Below are 12999 nucleotides of genomic sequence, written 5' to 3' on the forward strand. Positions count from 1 at the left end.
GGTGGCAGAAAGAATGTAAGAGCCAAAGGAAGGGTAGGGCCCCTTACAATGTGCTCCTCCAGACACAAAATGGCCTGGATATCCATGACCTCACAGTGCCTGTAACATGACCTATACAAGACCATCAAAGTAGGAGGAAAAGATCTTGCCATCAAAATAAAGGAGAGACTGAAGGGGGATGGGATGGAGAGTGGCGTTTTAAAGGGGAAAGTGAGGGGAGGGAGGGAATTACCATGGGATATTGTTTATAATCATGGCAGTTGTCAATAAAAAAATTAAAAATAAATAAAAATAAATTTACAACATTTTAAAAAAAGAACACAAGCTACCTGTTTGGAAGGGTTACAGGTCTTGCTGACCTTGGATAACTCCTTTCCTGAATTTTGATCAATCTGGCATGTTGCAAGAAATTAGAACAAAAATTCTGAAAAGGATTCCAACACAATGATCAAAAAGGCAATGTCTCTTTACTTGGGTACCATATATATATTATATAGCAGCTTGAAGTGACCAGGTGAATTAAGCTCTGGTCTGTCCTCACCCATAAAAGCCTCCAGATTTTAAGCACAGTCTTGAACTCTCCATTACTCAATGGCCAAGCAGGGTACCTTACCTCTTCCTAACCACTAACTCTAACACACTACAATTTCAGTCTGGAAATCATTTCTTTTGTTGTTGTTGTTGATTTTTTGTTTTTGTTTTTGTTTGTTTTTCGAGGTACGGTCTCACTCTGGTCCAGGCTGACCTGGAATTAACTCTGTAGTCTCAGGGTGGCCTTGAACTCACGGCGATCCTCCTACCTCTGCCTCCCGAGTGCTGGGATTAAAGGTGTGCGCCACCACGCCCGGCTCTGGAAATCATTTCTTGGGACGGGAATGTTACAAGCTATAGTAGTTGGCCATGGAGACAATGTGCTTTAAGACTTGGGAAGGAATGTAAAGAGGATTTAAAATTTACTAGCTCTGGTATATATCCCAGTTCCACCTTTCTGTGGCTGTTTTAACTTCGACAAATGGCATCCCCCTCCCCGTCTTTTCGCCAGTTATGTAACTGGACTAGCAGTGAGGTTCCCCCTTCAAAACTTGGCCTTCAGCCTGGAGCTACGGAGTGCGTCGAAGGTCAGCTTGGGCTGGAGTGACCCTGTCTCGAAAAAACTAAAGAAAATAAACGGTGGCCTGGAGATGAAAAAATATAATGAATGCATGCACGACATTTTGCTCAGTACCAGGCACACATAAACTGAGTTTGCACGGTTACCTATAAGTAGTAGCCTTGTGATCGGACCCGTGCAAGTTACCTAGGTCTTTCCAGGGTTCAATTCTGTCGAGTACCCAGCTCCCCCGCCGCCCGAGTTGAAGGACTAGAGGACAGCGCGAGGAGCCGCGTTCCCGCGGGACGACGAGGACGTGCCAGGCGAGCGCGCAGGGGAGCTGCACGGGGCTGAGGCTCGGGTTTGCTCGCGGCCTCGGGATTGGTCGGGGAGAAGACTGCGCCCCGCCCCCCGCCCAGGGTCTCACTGCGCTTGCGCACGTCCTGCCGGTCTCACCGCGAGTCCACGACGTGACCTTGTGACGTGCGTCGCGCTCTGGGCGCCTACGCGTCAGCGGCGAGCGCCGCGGCCGCTTGGCGGGTTGTCCCGGTAACGACGGGGGTTGTCGCCAGCTGGTCGCCTTCGAGGGACAGCGTGCGTCATGCAGCTGAAGCACCTGAGGACCCTGCTGAGCCCTCAGGTGAGGAGTTGCGGGCCTCTGCTCTCCCTCGCCACCGTGCACTCCTACGCAAGTGTGCCATGGTGAGCACCTACTGTGTGCAGAAGACTGACCCGGCCTGTGCCCAAGAGCGCTCAGTAGGCCGCCTTGTGCACCTCTGACGACGGTAACTTTCGTTGCATTTCGTACGTCAGCTGTGTACCAGGCCCCGAGCTAGTGCTCTAAGGGATAAAAGCCTCCCGAGTTATGCCCCTGCCCTCAAGGGCTCGCTGCAGAGGGAGAAGTGTGCACGTAGACAGCGGTCGTAAAGGTGCACAAAATAAAAGAGCACATTTAAGTGCAGTCCTAAAGGTGAGGGGAGGCCGAATCCCCAGGCACACGGGGAAGGTCTTTTGCTTCAGATTCAGAAGAGGATGGGCCCTAGGGGAGCAGCCCTGAAAGATTGGGGACTGAAGGGAGGCTTGACAGGAGAACAGAATTCACGTCCTAACTCCGTTACTATTTTGACAAAATGATGTGATATCTCTGGCTTTAATGCTTATGACACAGTGTTTCCGAGCCATTGTGCTACCTTCTTCATTTGAAAAATTAGATCAGGGCTGGAGAGATGGCTTAGCGGTTACGCGCTTGCCTCTGAAGCCTAAGGACCCCAGTTCGAGGCTTGATTCCCCAGGACCCATGTTAGCCAGATGTACAAGGGGGCGCACGCATCTGGAATTCGTTTGCAGTGGCTAGAGGCCCTGGTGCGCCCATTCTCTCTCTCTCTCTCTTCCCCTCTTTCTCTGTCACTCTCAAATAAATAAACAAAAAAATTTAAAAAAAGAAAAATTAGATCAATAATGATAGAAACTTTTGGAGAGAGTTAAATGAAGTAATATGCACGAAAGAACACTGTAAGCTGTGTTTGGTGCTACACATCTATAATTCCAGCACTTGAGAAGCAGGGCACAGGAAGATCAGGAGTTCAGGCTTATCCTCAGATACATCGTGAGTTTAAGACAAGGCTGGACTACATGAGACTCTATCTCAAAAAGAAAAAAAAGCATTGTAAAACGAAAAGCAGAGGGCTGAGGAGATGGCTTAGTGGTTAAAGGTACTGGATTGCAAAGCCTGATGACTGGGTTTGATTCTTCAGTACCCATGTAAAGCCAGATGCACAAAATGGTGCAGGTGTCTGGAATTCATTTGCAGTGGCTCTGACATACTCAGTCTCTCTCTCTCCTCTCTCTCTCTCTCTCTCTCTCTCTCTCTCTCTCACACATTTATTATTTTATGAGAGAGAAAAAGAGGGGGGGCACACAAGGGCCTCCAGCCACTGCAAAGGAACTCCAGACACATGCACCACCTTGTGCATCTGGCTTTACATGGGTTCTGGGGAATTGAACGTGGGTCCTTAGGCTTTGCAGGCAAGCACCTTAACTACTGAGCCATTTCTCCAGCACAATAAAATGTTTTTATTTATTTGTTTGTTTTTGTATGAAAAGTTCAAAGCCAAGCCAGGCGTGGTAGTGCACGCCTATAATCCCAGCACTCCAGAGGCAGAGGTAGGAAGATTGCTGTGAGTTCGAGGCCACCTTGAGACTCAATAGTGAATTCCAGGTCAGCCTGGTCTAGATTGAGACCCTACCTCAAAAAAACAAAAATCAATAAATAAATAAATTCAAAGCTATCCTTGGCAACATAATGAATTCCAAGCCAGCCTGGGCTACATAAGACCCTATCTCAAAAGCAAACAAATAGGGCTGGAAAGATGGCTTAGTGGTTAAGGTACTTGCCTGCAAAGCCTAAGAGAATGGGGTGCACCAGGGTCTCCAGCCACTGCAAACGAACTCCACATGCATGTGCCACTTTGTGCATCTGGCTTTACATAGATAGTGGGGAATCAAACTTGGGTTGTTAGGCTCTGAAGGCAAGTGCCTTAACCGCTAAGCTCCAGCCCAAATAAATAAATATTTTTCAAAAACCCTGTTGTAGTCAGGTTCATGTTGTTGGTATGAACATTCAAACCAGACACAATTTGGGAGAGGAAGGGATTTCTTTCAAGCTTACAGAACTAGGGGGAAGTTCCATCAGTGGCAGAATAAGCTGCTTCCATCCATCCAAGCAGAGAGAAACAACCAAACAGCCTGTGAAAACCAAAAGCAACAAGCAAATGGGCAGCAAGCAGCAGAGAGCTTGCTCAGACTTCTATCTTACACCTTTGGGCTGGAATTCAGATCCGCTCCCAGTGACACCATAGGTGGGACTTAATCTAGTGGCTGGAGAGCCAAGTTACAAGCTTTAACAAAACACCTGAATTGCCGGGTATGGTGGCACATGCCTTTAATCCCAGCACTTGGGAGACAGAGGTAGGATCACCATGAATTCAAGGCCACCCTGAGAATAGAGTGAATTCCAGGTCAGTCTGTGCTAGAATGAGACCCTACCTCAAAAAACCAAAAATAAATAAATAATAAAACACCTGACTCTATGGGGGACATACATTCAAACTGTCACACACCCCATCAGAAAAATATGTATTATAACTAAGTTCTTGACATATATTCCAAACAGCATATTAAAGACATTCAAGGGGCTAGATAGATGGCTTAGTGGTTAAGGTGCTTGCCTGCAAAGCCAAAGTACTTGGGTTCAGTTCCCCAGTACTCACATAAAGCCAGATACACAAAATGACGTATGTATCTGGAGTTCATTTGCAGAGGCTGGAGGCCATAGTATACCCATTCTCTCTATATATCTCCCCCTCTGTCACTCAAATAAGTAAATGTTTAAAAAATTAGGGCCATATGGAAAATGCTAATAAAAATTAAAAAAAAAAAGAAAAAAATATTAGGGCCAGGCTTGGTGGCACACGCCTTTAATCCTAGCACATAGGAAGCAAAGATAGGAGAATTTCCATGAGTGATACAAAGCTACCTTGAGATTACATAGTGAATTCCAGGTAAACCTGGGCTAGAAAGAGTGAGACCCTGCCTTGAAAAACCAAAATTGGGACTGGAGAGATGGCTTAGTGGTTAAGGTACTTGCCTGCAAAATCTGAGAACCCAGGTTCAATTCACTGTACCCACATAAGCCAGAGGCACATGATGACGCATGCATCTGTAGTTTATTTGCAGTGGCTAGAGGCTCTGGTACACCCATTCTCTCACTATCTGCCTCTTTCTTTCAAGTAAATAAAAATATTTTTAAAATTAAAAAAAGACATTTGGATATTCAGATTGATTTATGGGTCAAGCATACGAATTTGTTTTTATTTATTATTTTTAAACGCTTTATTGGCAACTTCCATAATTATAAACAATAAACCATAATAATTACCTCCCCTCTCCCATTTTCCCCTTCACAAATCCACTCTCCATCAATCCCCTCCCCCTCTCAATTAGTCTCATTTTGATCTTGTCATCTTTACCTCCTATTATGATAGTCTTGTGTAGGTAGTGTCAGGCACTGTGATGTCATGGATATCCAGGCCATTTTGTGTCTGGAGGAGCACATTGTCAGGAATCCTACCCTTCCTTTGGCTTTTAATTCTTTCTGCCACCTCTTCCACAATGGACCCTGAGCCATGGAAGGTGTGATTGAGATATTTCAGTGCTGAGCACTCCTCTGTCACTTCTTCTCAGCACCATGGTGCCTTCTGAGTCATCCCAAGGTCACTGCCATCTGAAAAGTGAGAGTAGCATTAATATATGGGTATGGACATTAAGAAAAGTGTTTACTGGGTAGTTTGGTTAGCATAATATATGTATTTAGCCAGACACCAGCAGGCGTTACACCCTTAGGGCTCATGACCTCCCCTGTCATAGACTTTTAAAAATCATTTTATTTTATTTTTTTAAAAATTCTTCTAATATATTTTATTTACTTATTTGCAAGCAGAGAGACAGACAGACAGAGAATGGGCACACCAGGGCCTCTAGCTGCTGCAAAAAACCTCCAGATGCATGTACCCCTTGTGCATCTAGTTTATGTGGGTCCTGGGGAGTTGAACCTGGGTCCTTTGGCTTCACAGGCAAATGACTTAACCACTAAGCCATCTCTCCAGCCCTATTGTTTTATTTTTATTTATTAGAGTCAGAGGTATGGAGGGAAGGAGGGAGAGAGAAAGACAATGGATGCACCAGGGCCTCTAGCCACTGTAAACAAATTCTAGATGCATGCACCACAATGCATCTTGCTAACATGGGACCTGGAGAATTGAATCTGGGTCCTTAGGTTTCACAGACAAGCACCTTAATCGCTAAGCCATCTCTCTAGCCCTCATCATAGGCTTTTGACTAGGTTTTCAGTACTAGGCATGTATTCCCTCCCATGGAGTGGGCCTCCAGTCCAATTAGTGAGGGGTTGGTTTCTCCCATAACAGACATGCCACTATAGCACCTACTGGCAGCCAGGCCAAACTTAATGCTTGCAGTGTTCACTGTTATCTCTACTGATGACTTCTTTCTCCCATAGGGCTGCAGGCAATGTAGCTTTTTCCACCTGTGAGCTGGTCCACAGGGAGAAGGCTTTCAGCTCAGCTCCAGCTTGATGTCTCAGTGACCTTGCAGCCCAAGCATGGGGTGTCTTCAGCAGTAGGGTCTTACCATCTATTCCTGGTGGGAAACCAAGAGCCTTGGCAATGCCCTATAATGTTTTGGGGCCATCAGGGACCTCCCTGACCAACAGCTCACTGGAAGGTATTCCTGGCACTGAAAATTTTCTACTAACAATCTATGGCTTCTGGGTTAGGGTTAGGTGCACTCAGGGTGACCTCGAACTCACAGCAACTCTCCTACCTCTGCCTCCCAGGTGCTGGGATTAAAGGTGTATGGCACCATGTCTGGCTTTTTTAATATCTTTTTTTTTTTATAAAGAGAGAGAGAGAGAGAGAATTGGCATATCAGGGCCTTAGCCACTACAATTGAACTCCAGACGCTTACACCACCTAGTGCACATGTGCGACCTTGTGCTTGCATCACCTTTGTGCCTCTGGCTTATGTGGAATCTGGAGAGAGATCAAACATAGGTCATTCAGCTTTGCAGGCAAACACCTTAACCACCAAGCAATCTCTCCAGCCCAACCCTCTTAAATTTTAATTAACCCTTCTCCTACCCTTCCTTTACTCAGTCTGTTTTCTGACTTCACTTAGACCATTCCACCCCCAGTAATCTGTTACATACATTTATTTAAATCGTGGTTCTGCTACCTGCAAACTGTGATTGTAAACCTGAACAATTTTTTAAGTTTCAGTGCCACAGTTTCCCCATCTGTAAAGTGGGAACAATAATAAGCATATGCATCAGAATTATGAGGTAAAGGGAGAGCGTAGGTGTCAAGTACTTACCAAAATGACTTCTCCACAGTTAGTGTTTGTAAAATATCAGCTGCTTTAATTTTATTTCTGACCTCATCTAGTCCTCACAACAGTTCACCGCGGCACTTACTGTACAGAAAGGAGAATAGATTGATTATGAAACTCAGAAATGTTTCACAGAAGATAAGGCATTTGAAAACAGAAGAAAATTTGAACAAAAGAATTATGGGGGCTGGGGCTATAGCTCCATGGTAGAATTCTAAAAAGTTGTGCTCCTTTCTCAGTAAGCTGATCCCAAATGCTGTGATTTAAAAATTCCCCTACCCTAATGGAAAAATTGGAAATGGAATCCTTCATTCTCTTAAACTAAAATGATGTCATGATGCAGGTAGGGCCAGATGCCCAGGACTGGGCATGGCCTTGAAGCTGGATGATTGGCCAAGGTTGATGAGGAGCCTGTAACCCTTCTAATTGAATGCAAGGAATGGTTGGAATATGACAGTAGTGATGCTGTAGCTAATTTCTTGCTCGGATTTAAGGATTTTGGTAAAAAGAGTCTTTTTCCTACTGACTTTGGAAATACTTGGGTTAAGAATGAAAGTGACAGTAATTTAGGTCAGAGCTCTAGAAGTCCAAGTGATCAAACATTGGAGCAGAAGCTAATTTTTATTTCAAGGAGAAACATCTTTAGTGGAGAATGGGGGCTTGAGGTAGGAGAGAGAGATGTGGTAATCACTTTTTTGTTTGCCTCCCTGTCTCTGCTTGTTCATATGTTTGTTTGTGTGTCTCTCTGTTTTAAGACAAGGCCTCATGTAGCCCTAGCTGGCCTCAGACTGGCTGTGTAGTTGAAGATGATTTTGAATTTCTGGTCCTCCTCCCTCTACCTACTAGTGACAAGTTTAAATGGTTGGGCTACCATACCTGGCACTTCCAAATTCATTTTATTTATTTATTTATATTTTATTTTTTTATTTTTTTGCAGTGGTAGGGATCAGACCCAGGACCTCATGCATGCAAGGCAAGAAAGCCACTAGTTGAGCTATATCCTGAGCCTTGTTGGTGGTTACTTCTGCCTCCCCAGTTCTGGGATTATAGACCCCATACTTAAGCAGGGGAAAAGTGGCATTGTTAATCCTGAGTCTCAACTCTAATTATTTTATTCTTTGATCCAAAATCTTTACTGTCTTTTCTACTCCTGGCAAATAAGTCCAAATTATTAGCCTGGTTTCAAAGACTGGGTTGATCCCCCCACCCATCTACACTTGCTATCCTGCACCTCTAATCTATTTACAAGGTAGTTTCAACTAATTTTACTATTTCTTAACCAGAACTACCCTTTGTTCATGCTATTCATTCTTCTTAGGCAGTTTCCCACTTAACTGTACCCATTCTTTAAAGATTAATTTGGGTCATTTAAGCATAAAAGTATCTTGTGCTGGACTGGTGAGATAGCTCAGTTGTTAAAGTGCTTGCCTTGCAAGCATGAAGATCTGAGTTCCATCCCTACTACTCATGTAAAAGATGCTGAGGCCAGGCATGGTGGCGCATGCCTTTAGTCTTACCACTTGGGAGGCAGAGGTAGGTGGATTGCTGTGAGTTTGAGGCCACCCTGAGATTACATAGTGAATCCAGGTCAACCTGGGCTAGAGAAAATTAAAAAAAAAAAAAAAAAAAGATGCTGGGTATGGTGGTATGGGTCTATGATTCCAGCAGGCAGAAACAGGAAGATTCCTGGATTCACTGCCAGCCAGTCTAACACTAATTGGTAAGCCTCAAGCTAATGAGAGATCCTGTCTCAAAAAAAAAAAAAAAAAAGATGGTGGTGGTCCTGAAGATGACACCCAAAGTTGTACTTTGGTCTCCACACATGTGCATGTGTACATACACACATGCACCTGTGCATACACATATATACACATGCACACAAGGAGATGCATACACATACTCACATATATAAAAAAATTAAATTTAAAAGGCTAGGCATAGTGGCACACACTTTTTTTTTTTTTAATTTATTTGAGAGTGACAGACACAGAGAGAAAGACAGATAGAGGGAGAGAGAGAGAGAATGGGCATGCCAGGGCTTCCAGCCTCCGCAAACGAACTCCAGATGCGTGCGCCCCCTTGTGCATCTGGCTAAAGTGGGACCTGGGGAACCGAGCCTCGAACCGTGGTCCTTAGGCTTCACAGGCAAGCGCTTAACAGCTAAGCCATCTCTCCAGCCCAGTGGCACACACTTTTAATCCCAGCACTTAAAAGGCAGAGGCAGAAGGATCACCATGAGCTAGAGGCCTGCCTGGGACTATAGAGTGAGTGCCAGATCAGCCTAGGCTAGAGTGAGACCCTACCTCAAAAAAAAGGGGGGGGGGCACTAGAGAGAAGGTTTAATGGTTAAGGCACTTGCCTGCAAAGCCAAAGGACCCAGGTTCAGTTACCCAGTACCCACATGAGCCAGATGCACAAGGTGACAGAAGCGTCTGGAGTTTGTTTGCAGTGCCTCTCTCTCAATAAATAAATTAAAATAGCTAGGTGTGGTGGTGCTGTCTTTAATCCCAGCACACAGGAGGCAGAGGTAGGAGGATTGCCTTGAGTTCAAGGCTGCCCTGAGACTATATAGTGAATTCCGGGTTGGCCTGGGCTAGAGTGAGATCCTACCTCAGGGAAAAAAAAAAAAAAATCATGGACATCTCTGCAGCACTTTGTACATATTTTATGGGGTTTTTCTTATTTCATAATATCGCATTTGTTCCCAGGGCAAAATCTATATTTTGTTCTTTGTCTCTCTGTCAGCTCCTGGCCAGGTGCCTTTCTCTGTAAAGTGCTTGAAGGCATATTAATTGAATGAATGACTAATGGCTAAAAGTTATCAGACCAATTGCATTTTTTTCAGTAGCAGATCCAGGAGATGAGGGCACAAGGAGCCTATTGCAGGGACACATTGGCACAGTTGATGCAGTACATTTACATCATGAGTTTCTAAAAGCACATTTGTATAGTCCAGGATCTGATGGCCTTAAAGAGCAGTATGGACCACAGTCATCTTTTTTGTTTTAAGGGAAAAACTGGTGAAAAGAAAGTGAAGCAAATCCATACTAGTACTAATGGATTTGGAAGTGCTTTGGGCATTCTAGACCAGAGCCTGCATTTATTTTACCCTTTTGCCTCTACAGGATGGAGCTGCAAAAGTGACCTGTATGGCCTGGTCCCAGAATAATGCTAAGTTTGCGGTTTGCACAGTGGATCGAGTGGTGTTGCTATACGATGAACATGGGGAGAGGAGAGACAAATTCTCCACCAAACCAGCCGACATGAAGGTTAAGAACAACCGTGTGTGCTATGTGTGGGGCCTTGCAAACCCAGAAACATCATCTGCCTTCAAGCCAAAGCCATGTCCTGGGAAACAGCACAGCCCTTCTTTTCTCTGTTTAAATATGTTAGGGCTGTTAGAGCATTCACGTATCTTTCCTTCTTTTATTCATTTTTTCTTTATTTATTTGAGAGTGACAGACAGACAGAGAAAGAGGCAGGGGGAGAGAGAGAGAGAATGGGCGTGCCAGGGCTTCCAGCCAATGCAAAAGAACTCCAGACGCGTGCGCCTCCTTGTGTATCTGGCTAACGTGGGTCCTGGGGAATCGAGCCTTGAACTGGTGTCCTTAGGCTTCATAGGCAAGCGCATTAACCGCTAAGCCATCTCTCCAGCCCCGTATCTTTCCTTCTTTTCTGTTTCTCTTAATGCATTATTTCTCCTTTTTTTTAAAAATTTTTATTAACATTTTCCATGATTATAAAATATATCCCATGGTAATTCCCTCCCTCCCTACCCCCACACTTTCCCATTTGAAATTCCATTCTCCATCATATTACCTCCCCATTACAATCATTGTAATTACATATATACAATATCAACCTATTAAGTATCCTCTCCCTTCCTTTCTCTACCCTTTATGTCTCCTTTTTACCTTACTGGCCTCTGCTACTAAGTATTTTCATTCTCACGCAGAAGCCCAATCATCTGTAGCTAGGATCCACATATGAGAGAGAACATGTGGCGCTTGGCTTTCTGGGCCTGGGTTACCTCACTTAGTATAATACTTTCCAGGTCCATCCATTTTTCTGCAAATTTCATAACTTCATTTTCCTTTTTGTTTTTATTCCTAGTATGGCAGGAAGAGCTATATGGTAAAGGGGATGGCTTTTTCTCCTGATTCCACTAAAATTGCCATAGGACAGACTGACAATATCATCTATGTCTACAAGATTGGAGAAGATTGGTGAGGAGAGAGACTGAGGGATGGGATGGGATGGGATGGGATGGCCCAGAAGAGAAGGAGCAGGCATAAGAAATGCCTTGCTAGGGAAGAACCAGGGAGGAGGAGCCAGGTTCAGGCACAGGAGGCAGAGATTGTCTAGAGACAGTTTCTGTTGCTTCTGTGCTTTGCCGGTGTCACGTGTTGTGTATTCCCTTCCCTGAGGAGTAGATGCAAGGTCAGCAGAAGGTCCTGAGATGCAGTGTGATGTTGTATCTTTGTTACAGTGCCTGAGCTTCTCAGGCTGTTGCTTGTGCCTCCTCTTAGAGCCATTACAGAGGGCTGGGAAACACTACTGGGCCTGGAGAAGTATCTGGTCTTGCCTCCCTTCCCTCTGTATCATTTTTGGCAATTCATTTGTATAAGTGGTTTTATTTCTTTTTTTGTATAAGTGTGGGCTTTTTTTTTTTTTTATTTAACTTATTTATTTGACAGAGAAAGAGGGAGGGAGAGAAAAAGAGAAAGAGAGAGAGAGAATGGGCATGCCAGGGCCTCCATCCATTGCAAATGAACTCCAGATGTGTGCGCCCCCTTGTGCATCTGGCTATTGTGGGTCCTGAGGGAATTGAACCAGGCTCCTTTGGCTTTGCAGGAAAATGCCTTAACACTAAGCCATCCCTCCAGCTGTTGTTTGTTTGTTTGTTTTGAGGTAGGGTCTCACTCTAGCCCAGGCTGACCTGGAATTCACCATGTAGTCTGAGGCTGGCCTCAAGCTTACAGCAATCCTCCTTCCTCTGCTCAATTGCTGGCATTAAAGGCGCCACCACACCCAGCTGTATAAATGGGTTTTTTTTTTAATAATTTTTTTTTAATTTATTTGAGAGCGACAGACGCAGAGAGAAAGACAGATAGAGGGAGAGAGAGAGAATGGGCGCGCCAGGGCTTCCAGCCTCTGCAAACGAACTCCAGACGCGGGCGCCCCCTTGTGCATCTGGCTAACGTGGGATCTGGGGAACCGAGCCTCGAACTGGGGTCCTTAGGCTTCACAGGCAAGCGCTTAACCGCTAAGCCATCTCTCCAGCCCTATAAATGGTTTTAAATATGCTTTCTTTCCTTTTGTTTGGCAGGGGTGACAAGAAGGTTATCTGCAACAAGTTCATCCAGACGGTAAAGTTCAGACCAGCCCCTGGTAGCTCAAGAGCAAATATAAGTCAGTAGATCTGCTTGTAAATGTAACCAAAAATTACATTTTCTGACATCTGAATCTGACTTGACCTACTACCAGGATGGTGTTGCCTGGCTGTTCATCATTTGCCAGGAGTCTAGTTGGTTCCCTTCTTATATTCCTCCCCAATAAAACACTAGTATGGTTGGGTGAGTGACACACGCCTTTAATCCCAGCACTCAGGAGGCAGAGGTAGGAGGATTGTCTTGAGTTCAAGGCTAGCCTGAGACTACATAGTGAATTCCAGGTCAGCCTGGGCTAGAGCAAAACCCTACCTAAAAAAAGAAAGAAAAGAAAAGAATGGTAGCACATGGTGGGTATCCAGGTTGTTCTAAATGAGCTAACCCACAGGCAGGGTTCTTTTTTTCACTATTTCTTTCATAGAGTGCTGTTACTTGTCTGCAGTGGCCAGCAGAGTATGTGATTGTCTTTGGACTGGCTGAAGGCAAGGTAAAGGAGGGAAGGGAGGCATAGGAGAGGTGGCAGAGAGGGGTAATGGGTCTGCAGAGAGGAATGTGGTT

General features: G+C 44.8%; 1 protein-coding gene across 2 annotated transcripts in view; it reads left to right on the forward strand.

Annotated features, from left to right (window-relative positions):
* Positions 1-1592: 1592 nt before the first annotated feature.
* Ift172 (intraflagellar transport 172) overlaps positions 1593-12999 on the forward strand; it is a 58876-nt gene continuing 47469 nt past the window's right edge. For both annotated transcript variants that reach the window (XM_045148799.1, XM_045148800.1), the window contains exons 1-5: positions 1593-1730; positions 10177-10320; positions 11165-11277; positions 12381-12420; positions 12863-12928. In XM_045148799.1, coding sequence (XP_045004734.1) covers positions 1692-1730; positions 10177-10320; positions 11165-11277; positions 12381-12420; positions 12863-12928 — 402 coding nt within the window. In that variant the 5' untranslated portion in view covers positions 1593-1691. The remainder of the gene's footprint in view (positions 1731-10176; positions 10321-11164; positions 11278-12380; positions 12421-12862; positions 12929-12999) is intronic.

The sequence above is a fragment of the Jaculus jaculus genome, chromosome 5 (genome assembly GCF_020740685.1).
Source record: "Jaculus jaculus isolate mJacJac1 chromosome 5, mJacJac1.mat.Y.cur, whole genome shotgun sequence".
In the NCBI taxonomy this organism is placed as follows: Eukaryota; Metazoa; Chordata; class Mammalia; order Rodentia; family Dipodidae; genus Jaculus; species Jaculus jaculus.